Source organism: Dermacentor albipictus, chromosome 2 (assembly GCF_038994185.2).
Source record: "Dermacentor albipictus isolate Rhodes 1998 colony chromosome 2, USDA_Dalb.pri_finalv2, whole genome shotgun sequence".
In the NCBI taxonomy this organism is placed as follows: Eukaryota; Metazoa; Arthropoda; class Arachnida; order Ixodida; family Ixodidae; genus Dermacentor; species Dermacentor albipictus.
The window spans coordinates 165,804,659-165,827,834 of record NC_091822.1 but is presented as its reverse complement, the minus strand read 5'-3'; the positions used below and the strand labels follow the sequence as shown (position 1 = coordinate 165,827,834).

Sequence of the window (23,176 nt, the reverse complement as noted above, 5' to 3'; positions counted from 1 at the left end):
GCATCACTATCGCTTCGATGATTATATCATGAGTGGTGCACGCTCGGAAAACGGATAATGAAAAAACGCTCGCACGACCTCATTAAAATGATTTCGCACGTAGACCGATACCGCCGTGTATGTTCAGTGTGAACAGTATGGAGTCAAAATGGATTCGATAATATTTCTGAGTATGTCCCTTAAGAATGTTACTGAAAACATGTGGAACTAATTGGCCGTATACAGAGGACAGCATCGCTTTATTTTACTGTCCGGCTTTTGCGCAAAAGAAGTTCTGTGACTGCGGCCCCTGATGTTCACGGCACTCTCATCTATGTACATGATACACGGTAAGGCTACGAAATGAGCAAAGCTGCAACACACGCAAAGCGACACCGTCGCAACACGTCCTTTACATTTTTTTTTCTCACTTGCGAGGGCAGCATAAGTACGTAAAAGTATACCCTGTTGTGTTGGGATACGTCGACACATGGTCAAAATTCAGAAAAAGGTTCCTAAACGTATAGGTGAAAAAGCTGCGTTGTCACCAACACGTTGTCACGCACGAATCAATGTTTCTCATATAATGCGGAGCACAGCCAAACTTTCAGAGACAAGTTATCGACAGGAATCCCGCAAACTGCCGCGGCTGCTTACAGAATGTACAACCTTACGGCAGTGAGCGTGAGCGCAAGTTCAAAGTTGTGTAAATAGCGCGTGGTGGTGGACGCGTGCTTCAGAAACAGTGTACCAAGGATATCCGTAACCATCAAACCCCTCAGAGTGAACGCGTGCAAAATCTTTGATGAAATTGTCAATGCCTAAAGAAATCAGTACAGAAATCTACAAGGTGGAGAGCTAGATTTTAACAAAATGTAAGAATTGTCGCCTGCCGACAAAGCACGTGAAGTAGAAGAGAAACCGTAGGGTTTTTTCACCCCTCGCTTCTTGCTGCTCACATGCGGATTAAGGAGAAGTAGAAACTAGAGGCCCAATTTTTGGTGATCATCACTATAAGAACAGCAAAAGCCTGTGTGACGTGTGTATTGTCTAAGCCTTGCATCGCATAATTCGACGAAAAGCTTGGGCTTGCCGAGGGCTTTATTTATACTATAGGCGTCAAAACGTTGTGGAGCTCGAGTTGGACGAAAAATATTCAAATTTACTTAGTTTCTTTACGCAGCTTTTAAATGAAAGCCGCACTGTGCTAGCACACGTACTACACCAGGCTGCAACTGCGGCTATCATCGTCATCATACTTAGGCACACTGCTGCATGGCCCTTCCCATCGATCTCCAGTTACTCCTTTCCAAGCTGTCTGCCGAAGCTTCCCGAAAACTTCCTTTGTCATTTTTTTCGCAGACCCTGCCCGGAGTAAGCTTTAGACGCCGATAGTATAGCATGGTTCCAACTTATGAGAAACAAGTAACTAATACAGAAAAACAAACAAAAGCAAAAACAATTCTACAGAACGGGAAAGATTGGAACCTACTGATTTATGAAAATACATTTTCTTACGTCGTTTCTCCGATGTGCAAAATTATTGATGCTACATCGTGTTAATCCTGAACTAGAAGTTTTTTTTTGATGGGTTTGACAGAAACCCTATGCGCAAGTGGCACGAGTCAGAAATCAGGCTGCTGAAACTGGCCGTAGCGTCAGAATGTACATGACCTCGCTTCTGGCAGTTGATACCTCGGCGGCTAGACAACAGAGTGTGGGACAAAGTGCTCACTTTTTCGCCGCTGCACCCACGCTGAACGTGTGCCGGTTAGCCGAGGTAACATTTTGACAAGCAACAATCGCGATCAACGAATTGTGTTCGGCATTCTATATGCGAAGATTCATCTGCGTGATATTCTAAAACAACTCGAATGGCTTCAATTACGGACTCCACGATACGTAGTAGTTCAAACAACAAAAAGGAGTTCACAGTAAGATGGAGACTTGAAGTTATCAACTGTGATGCGGACGAAAGAAGCATCAACCAGTCTTTACATAAATAATGCGTGATATTCCATTGCATCCCAACAGACATTGGAATGAATGCAAAAAAAAGGTCAGTGGAAACACAACGGTATCTCTATAGTGATTTTAGCAACGACGGTGTTGATACTTCGACAATAGTACTGCCTTCTTCAGAACAGCAATTGCCCTTTAGTATGAGATATGTGGTAAAATCTTTTTTTAGAGAACTCAATTGAATTATGGGATTTTACGTGTCAAAACCACGATTTGATAATTAGGAATGCCGTAGTGGGTTCTCCGGCTGAATTTTGACCACCAGGGGATCATTCAACGTGCCCCCAGTGCACGGAACAGGGGCGTTTTTTTGCATATCACCCCCCATCGAAATGCGACTGCCGCGGCCGGGATTCGATCCCGCTACCTGGTCCTTAGCAGCACAACATCAAGCCGCTAAGCCACCGCGGCCGGTTTCCTTCGAGAAGAAGTAACACTGATCCGCCGCAGTGGCTTAGCGGCTGTGATGTTGCGCTGCCAAGCACGAGGTCGCGGGATCGAATCCGGGCCAGGGCCGCCGCGTTTCGATGGGAGCGAAATGCCAAAACACCCGTGTACTTTGATTTAGGTGCACATTAAAGAACCCCGGGTGAACCAAAGTTTCGGAGTCTCCCATTACGGCGTACCTCATAATCAGGTCGTGGTTTTGGCACGTAAAACTCCATAGTTATTTTTCTCTTTCGCCGGCGGCCACTGCTAGGCCGGTAGTGCTGATACGGAGCCGATGCAGCTACGCATTTTGTATGCTTAGGTATTCTTGACAAAGCATTCACGGTTTATCGCAACAGATAACATGGAGATAAGCGGAGAAAGTGTAGTGTGACTAAAACCACTGAACGGATGAAGAGCGCGGACACCAGTTAGGGTACGTCGTCTTCAACACAACTTTGTTCGGTGCAAAAGGCTCAAAGGTGTCAAGGTTAACGCCAGTGTGCAGATAGGGCGCACTGGAACATCGAAATGTTTGTACACATCTAAAAATGAATTGTTCTTTACAGTAAATCTATGGACATGGAGCCAGTAAACATGTGGATATACACAACTTACAAGCGGCACTATAATTTGCGCACGTCTTTACTACCGCCAGCCACAGACCTTCAAGTAAATGTTCGCACCTTACAAACAACGTTGAATTTCGTACTTCTTGTGAAGTAAGGTATACCTTCTTTACGAGCCATAAACACAACCATTATGCTATTTACCACATGCGCTCCTAACAACGTGATTTCTGGCCCCGTATGAAGCCCTGTCACTCTGAAAAGCCGAACTACTGTTCTATTGCAGGCTGTGTTACTAAAACGAATAGAAAAAAACACCGAATCCACTGAATGAAGATCATAAAACACAGATTCTGACGCTTCAAGGAAGAAAAAATATGACGTTCCAGTGCCCCTACCACTTGCGAACGAGGGACCCGTACATACCCCGAAGCGTCAGAACGTCTGTATTGTTTGTTTCTCTTCTTGGTTAGGTGCGTCTGCATCTTGTTTCACTTGTGTTCGTTCCTCGCCACACGGGCTTCCATTAAACATTGGACTGATCTGTGAAATTGATTAGTAAACCAAACGATTGAGTGAACTAATTATTTGAAGCACACGCCACCAATAAATGCATCACAAAAAAGTAATTTTGCGAAACCAAATGCAGATGTAAGTCAGCAAAACCACTGTACACGACGCAGCGTGCTAGGCCTGCCTTGCATCACAGTCACAACCCCGACAATTTTCTCGGACTCTTTTTCATATGCTGGTATCGACCCCAGACATATTCGACTGCATATTGTGCAGTTTTTATACACGTTTTCTTCTCTCTTTTTTTGGCATTTCCCCTGCGTTTTTCTTTTTCTCAACTGGAGGACGTGACACAATTGGATGACGTCAGAATTATGGCAGCAGCACAGACGACGGTCTTAGATTCTTATACGTTAATGCAGTGCAAAATGGCAGCTGCGCTTGCTTATCACGCCACCTGCATCGTTGAGCACACACAGTTTGCTTTACTTTCTTCAGAACGCGGGAAGGGGCGATATGCAGATGACACGAAAAATGAGACAACGAATATGATGGAAAGCAGATGCAGTTGGGACAACATTGTGCTTCGCCGTCATAGCACAAGTCATAATCACCTGTTTGTGCGCAAGTAACGAAGTCGTAGCGCGATTAAAAAGAAAGGAAAACAGGGAAAGAAAAACCGAACGTGCCGCATAACGTCCGTATACAATGGTTCTCCAAAATGTCATGCACGATTATTGAATATGGAGGCTACGTGGCACATGTTTCCCTCCTTCCTTTCTTGAAGAGGGGGAGGGGAAGCGGAAGGCAGGGTGTCCTCACCTGAAGAGTAATTTCCGACGATTCTCTTCATATCTCGTGTCTAGAACTTTACAAGCACAATGACAATAGGAAAGGTGACGAGACAGGTGGGCTGAGCCATTCCCGCTTACCTCACGCCTCCTGCCCTTCAATCTTTAATTTTTGGCCTCGGCGCCAAGTTAGGACTGATGATTAATGGATGAAATGTGTTTCCATCATGTCGGGTGGGAACGCAGGACGTTCTAAAGCCACTGTCGGAAGAAGCAACGCACTTCTTATTACACGACACGGAGCCACGCTAAAAGGTTTGAGGGGAAATTGCGGATTCCGTGCATGAAAACTAAACTGCTAGATAAACGCAAACATTAACAGTAAGCTCTTCCAAATGTTTACCCTAGGCGCATTGCGGTCGTATAAAACAATGTAGCAGTAAGAGTAGATCTCTCGGCTCATCTCAAGGACAAAAAAAAACGAAACTAAATTACACAAGGGTCTCGGAAGTAGGCAGTTCAAAATCACATGAGCGACATGGCAGACAAGCAGGAAGCTCACGTATTACGTGCGCCAGGTGGTGACGTCATCGTTCTCTACATCACTTTTGCTTAGGCCAGCTTAGCTGAACTGCCATGACGACGTTTTTTTTTTAGTTTTTCCTGCCAGAGGAAGAAAAGACCTCGATGCCCGTAGCTCCTAGAAAGCGCGTGACCATAGAGTTTCACGCTGTGGCCTTTGACATTGCACGGGCGTCAGTCTCGAAGGCCACGCTCACACAAACATAACTTGCTGGAGCAACAACTGGATATGAGGTGGCGCAGTACACACAGACTCGGCTAATCAGATTGTGCCAGTTTCGGATATGCGTTTAGAGTTAAGTGATACGGCACGCACTGCTCTTCTGGGGCACTGTGAAATTCTGCAACATTGTCGAATTCGTTTTCAGCAGGTAATAGGCGACGAAACATACGAGTGAAGTTTAATTTTACTGATAACTGGGTACTCAAAACATGCCTGTGGTTTGAAGAGTTGTCTCAAGCCGGCCTGGTTTCAGAGCTGTTTTGTGCTGTGAAAATTGGCGAAATAGCCGTAGCCGCCTACCGCACTTGCCCGTGATTCGAAGCGAGCGGATACTGCTGCTTCGGTTTATTCTCAATCTTACTTAAGCGACGCTGGATGTACCCGCATAGACACTAGCGCCACCATAACTCGCAATAACGTAAGCTTCGGGAACTCTATTGTTCACAACAACTCACACAATCTGACGTCAGCCGGGCTACCGGTCTTGCTTGCAACCTGCCCCACAGTCTCGACACATGGAGTCACGAAGTGGCCTTTTGCCTCCTTTCCTCTACGAACCATGGCAACACTTGTAGCGATCAACGCCTCCCCGTCCCCCCGATAGCTATCACCGTGTAAGTTGCTGCTGTTTGCTCGTGCTCTACGCGAGTGCAAACTGCATTGAGCGTAAAATGCTCGCCTTTGAGATGTTTAAGGGCTGTAGCGATACCATCCATTCACCAATGGTGAGAAAAAAGAGGGAAACGGAGAGGGGGAAGTAGAGCAAGAAAGGTTAATCCACTGACTACTCCACAATGGCTATTGGGGGATGGGGGCAGAAAGATAATGAGAAAGGCGAGAGCTAAACGCATGCACCGTGCAGGCACATGAGCGTTCATTAGGTAGTACAGACAGTCACAAAGTCCGGTAACATTCAGGAAGCCAAACGACGTTCATTTCGGCGCACTGTGTAGGCATTCGCATCGGTATTCGCATTTTTCGGTTAATTTCAACCTCTCCGTACTGTTGCTAATCTAATACGATTAAAACTTCGTTTTAAAATCAATTTAACCACAACAATAAGAGGATAGTTTCATAACCTCTACGCGTAAACGTCAAACGGGGCCCGTGATCCACTTTTTCTTCCTGTCATTCTGTCATCCTGCCTGTCATCTAGCAAGTTTGAAGTGAAGTAGCATTGAGGTGTGCTAAGCGCGCACTCCGCGTACGACGGACACTGACGTATTGTATATTTAACATTTTTCTCGCAATTGCAAGACGCTTTCTTCCTGTCATTCTGTCATCCTGCCTGTCATCTAGCAAGTTTGAAGTGAAGTAGCATTGAGGTGTGCTAAGCGCGCACTCCGCGTACGACGGACACTGACGTATTGTATATTTAACATTTTTCTCGCAATTGCAAGACGCTTTCTTCCTGTCATTCTGTCATCCTGCCTGTCATCTAGCAAGTTTGAAGTGAAGTAGCATTGAGGTGTGCTAAGCGCGCACTCCGCGTACGACGGACACTGACGTATTGTATGTTTAACATTTTTCTCGCAATTGCAAGACGCTTTCAGACCTTCCGATAAGGAACAAATAAATGTCGATGCAAGCGACTCGCAGTCACAGCTTACAATGCAAACTCCTGTGTTGTGTTGGTCGGACACAGCGAATGGCACGTTCTTTCGTCGCGATGCAGACCTACAAGGTCGACGGCAATACCGTGCGACACGGCTGCTGCTTTCCTTGTCGTGTTGAGAGGGATACCTTCTCACAAGATCTCAAGACGAGAAAGTTAAAGCCGTGGTACCCCCACGGGGACATCGTCGCTGCAAGAAGTTTTGGTCGATGTCAGAAGCTCTCATCGCTGCGTTGAAGCCTGGCCTGGAACGAAGGGACAGGCCAGCTTTCGCAGGGCGTAGAGGCAGGAGCGAGGTTGCTGCGCTCGTCAAGGCACCAGTGGCACGTCGACCAGCGGGTGCCAGCGCTCGAAACGCTGGTCGGGAAAGCGCGCCACGTCCACCCAGTGCTGCAGCTGGTCCCGCTTGCAGTGCAGACCCAGCTCGATGCCACCTGCAGCATGCACGAGTAAGGTTGAGTAAGAGTGAGCGAACTGAGTTGAGTGAGTGAGTGAGTGAGTGAGTGAGTGAGTGAGTGACTGAGTGAGTGAGTGAGTGAGTGAGTGAGTGAGTGAGTGAGTGAGTGAGTGAGTGAGTGAGTGAGTGAGTGAGTGAGTGAGTGAGTGAGTGAGTGAGTGAGTGAGCGAGTGAGTGAGCGAGTGAGTTGGCGAATGAATAAGTGAGTGAGTGAGTGAGTGAGTGAGTGAGTGAGTGAGTGAGTGAGTGAGTGAGTGAGTGAGTGAGTGAGTGAGTGAGTGAGTGAGTGAGTGAGTGAGTGAGTGAGTGAGTGAGTGAGTGAGTGACCGAAAAGTGGATTAGACTTGAAAAGAAAATGGTCAACACCTGCCAAAGCTCCAAATTTCGAGGCTCCATTATGCATTTTTTACTGTTCCTCGAGACGCAATATCAAGAGACACCAAATCTCTGCTACTATGAAGAATCACTAGCACAGTGAAAGTGCAATTTTCCCATAAAGCCACCAAACAAAGGCATGAGCCGGAGATTCCTTTTCCCGAACTAAACTGTTCGGATCTCGTTACTGCAGCAAGGTAGGCTGCAGTGTACGTGGATTATCTTTTCGTGCTTGCATGTTACAAGAGGAAGGGCTGAACCCTGAACTGATTGTCAGCCTTCCATTAATAAAATTAAAGTATGGGATTTTACGTGCTAAAACCACGATCTGATTATTAGGCACGCCGTATATAGTGGGAGACTCCAGAATATGTTTGACCACCTGGGGTTCTTTAACGTGCACTTAAATCTAAGTACACAGGTGTTTTCGCATTTTGCCCCCATCGAAATGCGGCAATCATGGCCGGGATTCGAGCCCGTGACCTCGTGCTTAGCAGCCCAACACCATAGCCACTAAGCAACCACGGCGGGTAGCTTACTATTAACATGGTATAACACGATGTGCATTAAGCTTCTATAAATTAACGAATTGCCCGGCAAGAGTAAAGCCGTCGTCTCCCTAATTTTTCGACAACGCGACGTTTCGATATTCGATTTATCACGTTCGCCTTATTTGCTCTGCACTTACGGCTAGTTATTTATGCTAGGGTTCTTTCTGCCGGAACGTGTGTGTGGCCCGAACAAAGAAAATTATGCGTTCAACGCAGAATAGCAAAACCAAGACAAACGGAGCAAAGCAATGATCAATCATTATATTGCCTACACAAGCCGTACATTAGGTAACAAGTGAACGTGCAGCTGCTTGCGAAATAATAATTATGTCACGTTTTTTTATTATTATTATTTTACGTACAGACATTTCCAGGAAAACATGCTACCAAGTCGGTGCACATCCGTTTGCTAAATATGAATTCCGTTATGTTTCTAAAGCGTACCACCATTTACAAGCAGATATACATTAAAATTTTTGATCGCTCGAACTAGGAAACGCTCGAAGAATACACGTTTTACAAATTTAAATGACAGGCGAAACTGATTCATGCAAATAAGTCAACACGCCAAAGTGTACACGGACAAAACGGCGACGACCTGAGTTACGAACGTCTTACCCACTAAGTTTTCCTCATGTAAACAGGCGGTTGATAACAATGGCACCGTTAAAAATCCCCATCATCCGTGTACACATGTTTTGTCACTGCGGCTGTACATAGTACTTCCCTCATGAGCAACACAAATGTAGATTTTCATCACCAAAATGTATGGATATGCGACAGTGAGACATTCCTCCACTGTTTTCTTGATGCGAGACCCTCTTTCATTCCGTACAATATGGCTGCGAGAGATCTCAACCACGACGCGCGTTCCTTTTTTTAGCTGAAGAAATAACGCTGTCACTATTGGATGCGACATAGTAACGTCCACTGTGTAACCCTGTACCCAGCCATCAACACATATTGAACAAGATGTCGATACAAACTATGGGACGCACTGTTTCTACGTTTTGCTAGTGTTGTGAAGTCAGCTTGACACCGGCTTCCGTGTGACGCTTATGGTATCACAGCGTGGTCATTAGCTAGGAGTGCGTCGATGTCATGTTGCACTGCTATATAATAGCATGTCAGAGGTTCACCTGCTTTTTTCCCCGTCCGCGTTTCAATTTACGCTCGTTAGGACAGTTTGCCTGGTCTTGGCTCGCCTGGTGGTAAATTACACTGAGCTCTGCTTTCTCCCTCTCTCTGTGCAAGCGTACGTTGTGTTTGCGTGTGCACGTGTATGTGCATGGTTGCGCCGCTGGTTAGTTTCAGGCACACCATGTAGCATCCACTGCACTTCTTACTATTGCGCAGTAAGGGTACAGTGTTCCAGAATACATTCGAAAGGAAGGTCGGGCGCCTTGTGCTCCCTGTATTTTTTCTTTACTATTTTGTTTTTCATTTTAAGGCGCCAAAGTGATAGACACGCACTAGCAAAGAGCCCCTCATCACTCCGCATCGCTAACAACACAAGCCCATCACCGCTATACAGTGAAGACATATTCTTAAACCGTGCCTTACCCAAATATTCGTCGGGTTTCCCGCTGTCTTTGTCCCAGGCCGTGATTTGCAGAAAGTGCTTGGCGAGGTCACCGTTCGACTGCAGGCTTAAGGCAAGCTCCTGCGCATTGAGAATTATCTCTAGTGAAATGTGGGCCGGATAACTTCTTCACGTGACAGGGACAAAAGGGGGTGAACCCAGCTGCAGTCCCGGAGACAAAGGGACCGACGTTTTGAGATGTGGACCCCTGTTCGTCCCAGAGCATCCTTGACATCATTGGCGGGTAAGTTTAATGTGGTTAGTAGAAGAGCCACGTAAACCCCGCGAAAAGCAGCTTGTTGCTCACAGAACACTCTCGCGAGTTCTACGCGCAGCCTTCACGTTGCGTGCTTAACACTTGCTGTCATCGTGTTATAACGCCACGAACTCTCACAGTGCTGCAAGTGCTGAGTCTGCAAGTGCCAGGGGCCCACAGCATACCATCGAGCTCCCCTCACCTCGTTGTACTCGGGATCCGCAGTCTTCTTCTTCGCGGTCGTCTTCCAGCCGGGATGGCCAGCATCCGGCTTGAGGTTTCTGTCGCGCGAGAAGAGATGATGACGTCGATAATTATATGGCTCATTGTAGCGCATTTGCAACTACCTTAAACCAGTAAAGAAATTACCTTTACGAATGTTGCCTTCTGCAAGACCTAGCCTGAACAAATCAGCACGCCGTGAAGGCGGCATTCGGCTCATCTTTACTTGAGACATATTATGGCTCTTTTAAAAGAGAGTCCCGCACAGATATTTCTGGGTGACGTCCCAGTTTTTCCCCACTCAGCGTCTCACTCCTTTCTTCAGGTTTCTCATTCTTTCAGCCCACTGCTCCGCCTAGACCTGCTGTGCATCATTTTACCTGAAGCTGCCTACAAAGACACACGGGGTGACGCGTAACCAATCACCTTATCTTCTATTAGCGAATGAGTGTGGCTCGAGATGAATAAAAAAATTACAGACGGTTTCATGGTCTTTTAAAACCTGAATAAGCGCGCGTCGGTCCGTTTAACCGTAGGAGAAGAGGCACGGCATTTTCGGGCGTTCACTTTCGTAGAAGGTTTCACTATCACGAGAGAATAGGCCCTGTACGCGTCCGCGTTACTACCCATGGCGTTTTTGACGCTGTGCCGAGCTCGCCATCGTTGCACAGTGCCAAGAGCGCTGTCGGCCGCATACTTCGACGCGTCCAGTGCCGAGCCTCTCTTGAAAGTGAGACCATCTCCGAAAGTGAGCGCCCGGGTAAACGGCTCGGAATGCGCTCTAATTCTCTTAATGTTCCGGGTACCCATGAATGAGTCGCGAACAGTGTACACTTCGTGAAACCAATCATTAACGGTTCGCCTATCATACGGCATCCGGCTCTTAAGCCTCTCGACATATGCCTCTTGAGTACGCGCTATACCTTGCGTTGAGTGAACGTCCCCAACATCGGTGATGTGCGTTTGGGGGAGAAAACATATGCACAGGGAATTTAGATGCAGGATAACTAAAATATTGCAGACGGGAATAATACGCGTCGTCAATGATGGGTGAAGTATACAGGAGCAGGAAAACTAACTGAGAAGTGCTGTCCTTGGAGTTTCTGCAGGCGCATAGGCCAAGTGTAGAGGTGACCTTGCACGTGATTCCAGTGTCGTAGATACCCACGCGAGCCTAGTTAGTTCCAGTGCTCATGACAAAACAACTATCCCGACAACAAGTCCTTTTGTGGTATACTCCACTAGAGTGATTGTTATACCCAGTATGCTACAAAAATCATAAAGTCAATTCAATAGAAGCAGGCAAGCGGAATGATGAAGTTCAGCTTTTGTTAATGTAGACGCAAGAAGTGAAAATATTGTCAAAATATTGTCACAACTAAGCTATGTTGGCGAGTTACACGAACACAAACTGCTTCAATGTATGCCAGAGTGACACGGGTGACGACACCGTCCAAAAGTGACCAAAGAAAGCTTAATTCGATAACAATCTAATCTTGCTTTACTATAATTCACTAGGAACGTCCTCTCGGAGTGAAAGCTACGATGTGAACAGATTTAACTATTGGCCAGGGCTAACAGTAATGAATTCTTTCGGCTATAAGATAGTTCCACGCTTCTGCTAAAAGGTAGTCCCATACTGCAAAACCTGATATGTCCCAAGGAGACCTTAAAGGTGCCATCAATGTTAACTCAGTACTTGCCTTGTTCTTTTTAAGAACTCAACCAAACAACCTTAAAGGCCAGCTGTCACAAACTTTGGCTAGGTTGGTGATATAAATTAATGTAGTATATTTTATAGATGCCCGTCATCTACATACTTTGGAAGTGGTGCCTTGAGACAAGGACAGTCCGCGAAATGACAATTAGAAGTGTAAAGGCAAGAAGCGACCAACCTGAAGACTATGAAAGATGGATCATGAACACATTCCATAAGTGGCCTTTCTTGTGTCTGCATAAAACTAGTCTTCATGCTTACAAAGTATCATGCTCCAAAGTATGTAGATGCCGGGCATCCATAGAATATACTAGAAAAAGAAACTTTAATAAAGAATAGTCCGGCAGTTCTTGCTGTGGTGGCCTCAGGTGACGGCTCGAATCCTTGGACTCGAGCGGCATCTTCGGCTTGCCGGACGGCCCAGAGCTGGTCTGCCAACTCTGAACTTCTGATAGCCGCCTCCCAGCGGCGGCGACGCCTACGGAGAAGGTCCCCGGCGGCTCCCGCATCCGGGGCAGCGTCGGGAAGAAGCGAGCTCGAGCCTTCTCCTGCCCTGGCAACGGCCGCGATTATGGACACTAATTTATATCACCAACCTAGCCAAAGTTTGTGAGAGTTGGCCTTTAAGGTTCTTTGGTTGATTTCCTTAAACGAACAAGGCAAGTACTGAGTTAACATTGACTGGCAAAGCGGTTAGCAAAAGGCCCGTTGTGTAGGCGCTCGTGTCCTCACAGTCGCACGAAGGGCGCCGTTGGGGTCCGGTCCCTGCGCATGAGCCGCACGCATCGCACGAGTCCCACGATGAGCTGGTTGCGCCCGCTGGCGTGCATCAGCGACACCAGCACCCGGGGCCGATCGGGGCTCAGCGAGCACGACGCCTCGTCACGAGCCTGTGAAACGAAGAGAATCGAACAGAATGCCCGGCAACATTTATTTGCTGTTGCGTTAGCTTCAGCCGGGAGTGTCGAAGCTGACAAAGGTGTATGTGTGTGAGGTGTGGGAAGCCGGTCACGGGGCACTGGTATACAGGCGATGGGAGAGCTAATACAGAAGAGCATGTTTTATATATATATATATATATATATATATATATATATATATATATATATATATATATATATGGATCCATGATTTAAACCGAGTTCACCCCATTGCGTTACGTTGTTGAGGAGCCCACTGGACACACGTCCTGCCTCATCGAAGAGAAGATTATATATATATATATATATATATATATATATATATATATATATATATATATATATATATATATATATATATATATTGCAACTGACTGTGGTTTGGTATTTTACTTTTCCTTGATGAAGCAGTACGTGTGTCCGAGTGGGCTCCTCAACAGCGCTATGCAATGGGGTGAACTGGTTATAAATCATGGATAACGTCTCAGCAAGGGGGCCTGTCCTCTTCAGGGCAGCTCAACCAGCTGCACTGACGATGATGACATTTTCTTCTCGAAACTTTGACTCCGGCGACATTCCTCGTTCTGTGGAGTCGGGCCGTGGACTCGGGCGGCATCTTCGACTTGACGGACGGCCCAGAGCTGGTCTTCCAGCTCCGACCTTTTGAGAACTTTAAAGGTTTATTGACCCGAAATTTTTTTGAACGAGGCCACGTCCATCACTTTCGCAGGAGGCTATTCTTGCGCTACAGCGGTGCTTAAGGTGCACTGGCTTAGTGACTGCTTACAGTTCTGCAGAACTACAACGTCCTGCGTCGTTCGTGCAGTGTTCACCTCCTTTTTTTCCTCTTTTTATTCAACCTTTCCCTTACTCCTGGCGTGGCTTAGCAAAGCGAACGTTCGTCGGGCTCGCCTACCTAGCGTTCCTCCCCTTGATTTCTCTAACTTCACATTTCCTGCGCTCTATATATCGTGTGGAGACGAAGAGAAACGTCGTTCTTTTCATTCTTGTCCATACAGAGCTGATATGTAGAACCTCTCGACTGTTGCCTAGAGCGCAATAAAACGGTATCCTTGCGTTGCGGCTTGTTTTGATAAACTACGCTCGTGTGATAACCGTAGTCAGCTGTACACTAAGTCACAAAGTTTCAGCGCGATATCCTGAGCCTTGCAGCTGACTTATTGCTTTTTCTTCGCAGCGCAGTGCTTGGGAGAGGCTATGCAAGAGTGTGGACGCTGGTACTGGATGCAAGAAATGTGTTAGCAACGCAGCGGGGACACATTTCCAAGTCAGTAGTCAACGGACCTGGGGAAATGTTCGAGAAATCAGCCGACCGATTCGAAAGCCCTCATTCGGAGGCGTTCACCGAACCTCACCTGTCGGCTCCTGTCCAGGGCTGCGTTGAGCCAGCACATCTGGTTGGGCGTGAGCAGCGAGAGTGGCACCGTGGTCGAGCCCAGGGCGCAGCTCCCGAACCGGTAGTCGTCCAGCACGGTCAGCCTGCGACGCACCGCGATGCTTCCTGTTACGCTTACCGAGACCACGCACCTCGCGCAAGTCGCATTAGTTCCTCCGACACCGACCTCTAACCGACTCGAAGGCAGGCCTGACTTCCACGACTACACGACTATTGTCCACCATGTATACAGTCACCGTCACGGCGTCGGGCTCTTTCAGGAGAGAGCGCTTTCCCGCCGGTTTCCCTTGACGCTCCGCCAATGTTAAGAGCACCAGCCAACGTCGCCAGCATCCCGTTTTTTCTTTTGTGTGGCCGTGACGCCATACACCTTTATATATATATATATATATATATATATATATATATATATATATATATATATATATATATATATATTGTCTTACGTTTCTTTTTTTTACATTTCTCTCTATTTTAAGCTTTATTTTCTCGGAGCGGGCTTAACGAAACATCGCGCCAGGTGCTCCGTTTCGTTCGCGTTCGCAGCCAATGGGAATTTAGGTGCCGTTTTGTTGCTACAGACACCGCGGATTTTTTGCTCAAGGGACAATTTGACACTTCTGCATAAAGAATGGAAATGAAAGTGGATAAAAAACTAACTGACGTTTTCCCACGTCTTCGCATTACGCGTGCGACGCTGCTACCACTTTTGAGGATGATAGCGAATTTTCGGGATGACACCAGTTTCGAGATTTTCTTTCACAGAGCATGCAACTAAATACATGGGAGTTCCAGTTGTTTTTGTGCGTCGATGCATAAAACTGCGGTTTGTTAAAAAGAATTTTTGCCGCAAGTAGCGTATATTGAAACTCAAGCGATCCTTACAGTCCGTTCCAAATCGATAATTTAATAGAAACTTACTCCTGACAATTCGTAAATTACCACTGGCGCCGCAAATCATTTCACTAGGAAGTTAATTATTGTCTACTATCTCAATTATACGATTATGCATTTCGATTTCTCATGCCAGTAATATCCGCCGTTTCCAGGAATCCGGCTCAAGGACTGCAATTACGCCATCTGGCTCAGATAATTTTTAAACATTCTCTTTTAACCTGAAAAACCAAGCCGCATGCCAACTCGGTAAGGGTTCGCAATCATGCGGGCGCGCTTCACTACGGCATTCCTTCGATAAGCCCTGAAACTGCTTAAACAGCAACAATCCATCAGGCTATCAACGCGTCTCAGGTGAGTAAAAAGAGGCTGTGAAGAGCGTATCGCATAATGCACGTCCCACGGTGTTGCGAAAAATGCTCCCGCAGCACTTACAGGCACTCAGTGGCGTGACATACTTCTCGCTTCGCCAAGATAATTAACGGAAAGTACTACAGAACACCCGTACAAAACACACACTGTTTGCAGTTCTTCTTTCTCTGTTTTTTTTTCTTCTTGGAGAACAATACAGGAAAGAAACCGGCTTTCAGCAATGTTGTTGACATAACTGGTAATAATATTTTCTTCTCTTCCCTGTCGCAATGTTGATATCGATAAAATTATTTTTCCCGATGTGTACTTCGTGTTGAGAGCCTATTTTTGTGCAATTCTTTATATTGTATCAATTTCACAACTTCTTTTCTGTATCGCATAACAGTGTATTGTTGTTTGTGCTATGTTATGATCCACGCTACATGCCCCTTCCCACCCTTCAATTCCTTGTGGCGGTTTAGGTCAAGTGTAAATAGAGATAACTAGATTATATACTTGAGCTTTCGTTCGTCGATGGTGCTGTCTGCGTGGAACACAAGGGTCTCGTTGAACTCAGGATTCACGGTCTTGTGCAGAGTCTTCGTCTGCTTGGTATCACCCTGGAAAGCAGCAAAAGAAATGCAACGCTACTATATTTTCTGCACGTATATTTCAGCTTTGTCGCAAAGCCAATGGCCAGGACGCCATCGTTCACCTTTTTGAAGCTGGGCAGGAGTTGTACCCTGACGAAGGGATCCGAGAAGCCGCTGTAGTCTGTGCCGTACAGTTCCTGCGAAACCACGTCCGCGAGTAAAAAAACAAGAGTGTGTCGAAGCACAGAGAACAGGGTCAAACCGCCATTGTCTTACATCGCCAGTAACACTGGCACAGTAGCACTGCATGCTGGAGGAGTTGGTATTTTGTAACTGACGAAGAACAGCGTGATAAACAAGGGATGAGAAGAAATAAACGCGACAAGAGCGCTGAGTAGCAACTGGGATTTATTGTCAGAAACATGAACATATATATATATATATATATATATATGTGTGTGTGTGTGTGTGTGTGTGTGTGTGTGTGTGTGTGTGTGTGTGTGTGTGTGTGTGTGTGTGTGTTTGTGTGTATTCTACAATGTATGATGTTAGCTGATCTGAATAACCTGATGCTGTTCATTGTGCATTTATTTTTGTTTGAAGTACGCGTTAACAGCAGGTCTCAAGTTGTCTGTTGACTATAAGACCTCTTTCTGTATTTATGTCATCTTTGAAATGCATACTTCAGATTTATGAAAATAAAATTGAAATTGAAAGTGAAAAATGTTTCAGATGAGCCTGTTAAGTAACATGTAAAAATGTCGCAGTTTCGCCAGAAAAGCGAAGCATCGGTTGCGCTAGCAAGTTAGCAGACAGTGATACGAAGTAAGGATAGCACTTCTATCGGCCGTATCAACTTGTGAACGCTCGTTTGATAACTAAATTAACAAGCATGGTGTCAGCGAGCAAAGCAAGCATGAACTAATCACACTCGATGACCGCGGGCGGGCGCTGTCGAAACGCTGGCATGAGGAAGCCCGGCAGCAGCAGCGAGCGAAGTGACCTTAGTGTCGCCTATCGCTTCAACGCCCGATGAGCGCCGAGAACACGCAGCACGCACAAAGGTACGAGCCGTCGACGCACCTACACTCTTCCCCCAACACAGTATGCTTTAAAGATACGGCCCCGCGGCCGCGTACAGCAGCCACATACGCAGTTGCAGCCGGAGTAGAACAATAAGATACAGCCTTTGTTCTGCATAAAGGAAAACAATATACAGATAGCAGGCCTGCCAAAGCCTCAGACTAGCAGTGTCTGACAGCCAGCTCACAGAAAATTGCACGTGATCACAGAATTGCACGTGATTAATGCACGAATCATCGTGCATTATTGCACGATGATTATGAGCAGTTACCTGTTAGCGGGTCGGAACAAAATGTTAAAGTTATACAAAATGTTCTTTTAAACTTCGAAAATCCTGAGTAATTTCTGGATCCCATGTCTTTTGTTTGCTTCTAACACAGGCGTTGGCAATTAAGCAGGCGGCAGCCACGGTCAGCAAAGTGCGGGTGGTTCGTAAAGAAAGATCTGCTTTAAAATTACGGCAGACCCCAACTGACGATGTCTGTCGATGGTAATGCGCGAGCATTGAGCCAATATAGCGACACAACGTATTGTCACTGTCGAAACGAGAGAGAGAGAGAGAGAGAGAGAGAGAGGGTGGGGCTCTTTATTAGAAAACAGGGAATTTTGCCGGCGCGTATATAACTGCTGGCATGATACTCTGTATAGGGATGGAGAATGGGATTAAAGGATTCCAGAAGAGAGTGGGAGAAAAAGAGGATAAAAATAAATATGAAATGTCCGAGTGGACATGATACTAACATTTACAGGTGACATGGCGGGTAAATTTGGGCTTTTGTATATGAAGTGTTCAATTTTTAAAGCTTTCCTATTACACCGATTTCTGACAGGTATTTGAACAATAAATCCAAAACCCGTCGCTGTCTTGAAGGGCCGGGCATTGGACCTAAGATGCTCGGTAACGTTAACGGTTCGTGGCAAATCATGTCCATTTGTAGCTCAAAACATTGCCTCCCGTCGCGGTACGCGGGGCATTCTAGTAATATGTGCTCAATTGTCTCTATGTTGCGACAGTTATCACAGTATGGGTTTGTGGTAAGCCCCATGCGGTGCAGATAATTGTTCGTATATAGCACGTTCAGTCGAAGACGATGCTACAATGTCTCTATGTGTCTATGTGTCTCTATGGTCGTGAAATTTTCGGTCTAATTTCTGGGTGAATGTAACGCAGGAAGTTATCTTGGTGAAGCTAAGGATTCCAGATGCGGTCTTTTTCTTGATGGGCATTTTTCGCCATGTTTGAAGCATCGGCTTTTGTAGAAAATGTTCTTCTGAACGTGCAGTAATGGAGTCCATTTCTGGTAGCTTCATCCGCTCGTTCATTTCCCGAAATGCCGGCATGACCAGGTATCCACTGGAACTTTATGCAATGCCCAGCAATCTTAGCCCTGTGGTGAAGATAAGCAATGTCAAATGCCGCAGGTTGATTTTTGCAACGCTTGTGCCTGTTCCACATACTTTGTAGGGCTGCTTTTGAATCTGTAAAAATCACCCACGTCACTCAAGAAGTTTATATTTTCATGAAATGTGGCACATGTTACGTGCGATACATCGTTAAATTTTGAACTCTGTTGGCCGTCCGGCAGGCCGAGAATGCCGCCAGAGCGCAAGGGCTTCTGGCCGCCACATAGGCCGGATTGTTATTATTATTATTACTATTACCATACCAGGAAAACAAGCATGCGTCAAACCACGCTAAACACACGTATCAAAATCTGATAACCCGCCGTGGTTGCTCAGTGGCTATGGTGTTGGACTGCTGAGCACGAGGTTGCGGGATCGAATCCCGGCCACGGCGGCCGCATTTCGATGGGGGCGAAATGCGAAAACACCCGTGTACTTAGATTTAGGTGCACGGTAAAGAACCCCAGGTGGTCGAAATTTCCGGAGTCCTCCACTACGGCGTGCCTCATAATCAGAAAGTGGTTTTGGCACGTAAAACTCCATAATTTAATTTTTTAATCTAATAAGGCACGATAAGTCGCAGCTTTGGCTTGGCGTCGACATTCAGTTTTTAAACAAGGCTTTATATTATAAGCAAACCTTCTTCGCGACCCGTAGGTACTTGAGGGAAAACAGCTTAGCCTTTTAGGCGTGCAAGCATACGACGGGTGTGAACAATAGGAACCTTTATGAGATGGCTGGACAATCTCCTTGGTTGCTGTGCTCTGCGCATAGAACGGAAGCCACAACACATAGACGACTTGAAACACAGTCCAGGAGCTTAATGCGCTTCAGCAAGGGAGCGTCGGTTTCAGGATGAGTTGAGCCGATTACTTGTAATCCATTTCCCAACTCGCGTTCAACGCGTGTATTCGACCAGTATAGGGTGTAATTTTGGTTGCACACTGCGTCACAACATTTCGCATAGCCAATTGAGAGCTAAGCTTCTATCGCCAACTTAAAGAGAGTGCGGGAGTAAACATGTTTCGTCAACGCCTAGCTAATCTGCTACCTCACGGATCCAGGACAGCCCTGATATTGGCTACCAGGGTTTAAGAATATGGGACCAAAACCTTGTCACTTGAAACAAGAAAACAAAAAAAATACGTGGTGCCAGGCAACCAAATATAGACAGGGTCTATAGACAATCAGGGTCTATAGACTATCTACAGACTCTGAATTTAATTTGCAAGATGCACTCCAAAGCGGTATATAACGATAAAGTGAAATGGTGACGTTTCTCATTGCGGTTACTGTTCTGGTTCAGAGAAAATCATTCAGCCCCGGTTCAACTCTGGAGTAAAAAAAATGCAACGGTTAAGATCAATTTTAACTGGGTTTTCGTTATTGTGCATGAACTAATAGCAATTAAAAGAAAACAGCGTAATATTATTTTGTGCTAAAGCTCGATGGTGCTCCTGAGCTGTACGGTAAGACTCCAAGGAAGATACGCGTGCACTTTGTCAGGTCGCAAGCAATTTGAAAAGACCTCATTGCGGAAACATGACTCAGAAGCATTAAAGAGAGGGTAGGGAGTCACTGCATTTTTTTTTCCTTGAGCACGTACATTGTATGGGAAACATACGCATTTCATTAACGATGATGTGCTATTGACACAGCACAGAAGCCGCAACAGACCTCGAAGAGCCGACACTGACCAGCAGCACACTGGTTCTGAGACGAAAGTGAATTTTGCAGCCATTCTGATATTGCCAATTTTGCCTGTTGCAGGAACTTGTTGGAATAATCTTTTCGAAGAAACTAGCCCTCCGGTGTCTTGGCACCATCGCGAGATTTTCGAGAATACATGTCGCAAACCTACGAGCGAAACTTTTTCGCGAACAGAATTTGTCGCAAAATTTGATGCATCTTTCGTAAAATCGAAGAACAAGCCCAAATTATTAACTTTACTAAAAATTCAGAATAGTTTGCAGGTACGGTGTTACTAACATGCCAGCCTCAAAAACGACGCGCTGCAAACCAAGCTATAGCGGTGCTGTCACTTCTAAAGACGACATCAAGCGTGCGTGCATTTTGCGAGGGTCTACATCTACATTTGCATGGTTAATACACAAGTGCGGGAATCGCATGGATGAAAGGTTCCAGAGAAGGTGGCAACTTGAACCGAAAGCCTTTATTTTACAGCGAAGCTGTTTCACTCCTAGGTCCCGTATACATCCCGGCACGCGCTCCCAGGGCGGCTTGCGTCCGTATCGTGGACAGGAGTGCGCGCGCATCCGATCTTTTGGAGGAGAGCGGAAAGAATGTGGTGACGGCACCTGTGCACGTGGCCCGCGCTTTCGTGGTTATAACGTCGCGCGCGTCGGGGGTGCCGGCAATGCTGGAATGGGGAAGGATAGAAGGGATGGAGCGAGCGAGCGGCTCTGCAGCGATGGAGACGGGTAGGGGGAGAGAGTGTGGCTACGATGCCTGTGCACGTGGTCCGCGCTTTCGGGTTTATAACGTCACGCGCGTCGGGGGTGCCGGCACTGCTGGAATGGGGAAGGATAGAAGGGATGGAGCGAGCGAGCGGCTCTGCAGCGATGGAGACGGGTAGGGGGAGAGAGTGTGGCTACGATGCCTGTGCACGTGGTCCGCGCTTTCGGGTTTATAACGTCACGCGCGTCGGGGGTGCCGGCACTGCTGGAATGGGGAAGGATAGAAGGGATGGAGCGAGCGAGCGGCTCTGCAGCGATGGAGACGGGTAGGGGGAGAGAGTGTGGCTACGATGCCTGTGCACGTGGTCCGCGCTTTCGGGTTTATAACGTCACGCGCGTCGGGGGTGCCGGCACTGCTGGAATGGGGAAGGATAGAAGGGATGGAGCGAGCGAGCGGCTCTGCAGCGATGGAGACGGGTAGGGGGAGAGAGTGTGGCTACGATGCCTGTGCACATGGCCCGCGCTTTCGGGGTTATAACGTCACGCGCGTCGGGGGTGCCGGCACTGCTGGAATGGGGAAGGATAGAAGGGATGGAGCGAGCGAGCGGCTCTGCAGCGATGGAGACGGGTAGGGGGAGAGAGTGTGGCTACGATGTCTGTGCACGTGGCCCGCGCTTTCGGGGTTATAACGTCGCGCGCGTCGGGGGCGCCGGCACTGCTGGAATGCGGAAGGATAGAAGGGATGGAGCGAGCGAGCGGCTCTGCAGCGATGGAGACGGGTAGGGGGAGAGAGTGTGGCTACGATGCCTGTGCACGTGGCCCGCGCTTTCGTGGTTATAACGTCGCGCGCGTCGGGGGTGCCGGCACTGCTGGAATGGGGAAGGATAGAAGGGATGGAGCGAGCGAGCGGCTCTGCAGCGATGGAGACGGGTAGGGGGAGAGAGTGTGGCTACGATGTCTGTGCACGTGGCCCGCGCTTTCGGGGTTATAACGTCGCGCGCGTCGGGGGTGCCGGCACTGCTGAAATGGGGAAGGATAGAAGGGATGGAGCGAGCGAGCGGCTCTGCAGCGATGGAGACGGGTAGGGGGAGAGAGTGTGGCTACGATGCCTGTGCACGTGGCCCGCGCTTTCGGGGTTATAACGTCACGCGCGTCGGAGGTGCCGGCACTGTTGGAATGGGGAAGGATAGAAGGGATGGAGCGAGCGAGCGGCTCTGCAGCGATGGAGACGGGTAGGGGGAGAGAGTGTGGCTACGATGCCTGTGCACGTGGCCCGCGCTTTCGGGGTTATAACGTCACGCGCGTCGGGGGTGACGGCACTGCTGGAATGGGGAAGGATAGAAGGGATGGAGCGAGCGAGCGGCTCTGCAGCGTTGGAGACGGGTAGGGGAGAGAGTGTGGCTACGACGCCTGTGCACGTGGCCCGCGCTTTCGTGGTTATAACGTCGCGCGCGTCGGGGGTGCCGGCACTGCTGGAATGGGGATGGATAGAAGGAATGGAGCGAGCGAGCGGCTCTGCAGCGATGGAGACGGGTAGGGGAGAGAGTGTGGCTACGACGCCTGTGCACGTGGCCCGCGCTTTCGGGGTTATAACGTCGCGCGCGTCGGGGGTGCCGGCACTGCTGGAATGGGGAAGGATAGAAGGGATGGAGCGAGCGAGCGGCTCTGCAGCGATGGAGACGGGTAGGGGGAGAGAGTGTGGCTACGATGCCTGTGCACGTGGTCCGCGCTTTCGGGTTTATAACGTCACGCGCGTCGGGGGTGCCGGCACTGCTGGAATGGGGAAGGATAGAAGGGATGGAGCGAGCGAGCGGCTCTGCAGCGATGGAGACGGGTAGGGGGAGAGAGTGTGGCTACGATGCCTGTGCACGTGGCCCGCGTTTTCGGGGTTATAACGTCGCGCGCGTCGGGGGTGCCGGCACTGCTGGAATGGGGAAGGATAGAAGGGATGGAGCGAGCGAGCGGCTCTGCAGCGATGGAGACGGGTAGGGGGAGAGAGTGTGGCTACGATGCCTGTGCACGTGGCCCGCGCTTTCGTGGTTATAACGTCGCGCGCGTCGGGGGTGCCGGCACTGCTGGAATGGGGAAGGATAGAAGGGATGGAGCGAGCGAGCGGCTCTGCAGCGATGGAGACGGGTATGGGGAGAGAGTGTGGCTACGATGCCTGTGCACGTGGCCCGCGCTTTCGGGGTTATAACGTCACGCGCGTCGGGG

At 48.0% G+C, this 23,176-nt stretch overlaps 1 protein-coding gene across 1 annotated transcript in view; it reads right to left on the bottom strand.

Annotated features, from left to right (window-relative positions):
• Positions 1-3,869: 3,869 nt before the first annotated feature.
• LOC135910608 (rabphilin-3A-like) overlaps positions 3,870-23,176 on the bottom strand; it is a 135,477-nt gene continuing 116,170 nt past the window's right edge. The window contains exons 14-20 of the mRNA XM_070533346.1: positions 16,181-16,255; positions 15,982-16,085; positions 14,180-14,303; positions 12,616-12,773; positions 10,147-10,225; positions 9,670-9,769; positions 3,870-7,157 (exon numbers count right to left, since the gene is read on the bottom strand). Of these exons, the coding sequence (XP_070389447.1) occupies positions 7,033-7,157; positions 9,670-9,769; positions 10,147-10,225; positions 12,616-12,773; positions 14,180-14,303; positions 15,982-16,085; positions 16,181-16,255 (765 nt within the window). The 3' untranslated portion in view covers positions 3,870-7,032. The remainder of the gene's footprint in view (positions 7,158-9,669; positions 9,770-10,146; positions 10,226-12,615; positions 12,774-14,179; positions 14,304-15,981; positions 16,086-16,180; positions 16,256-23,176) is intronic.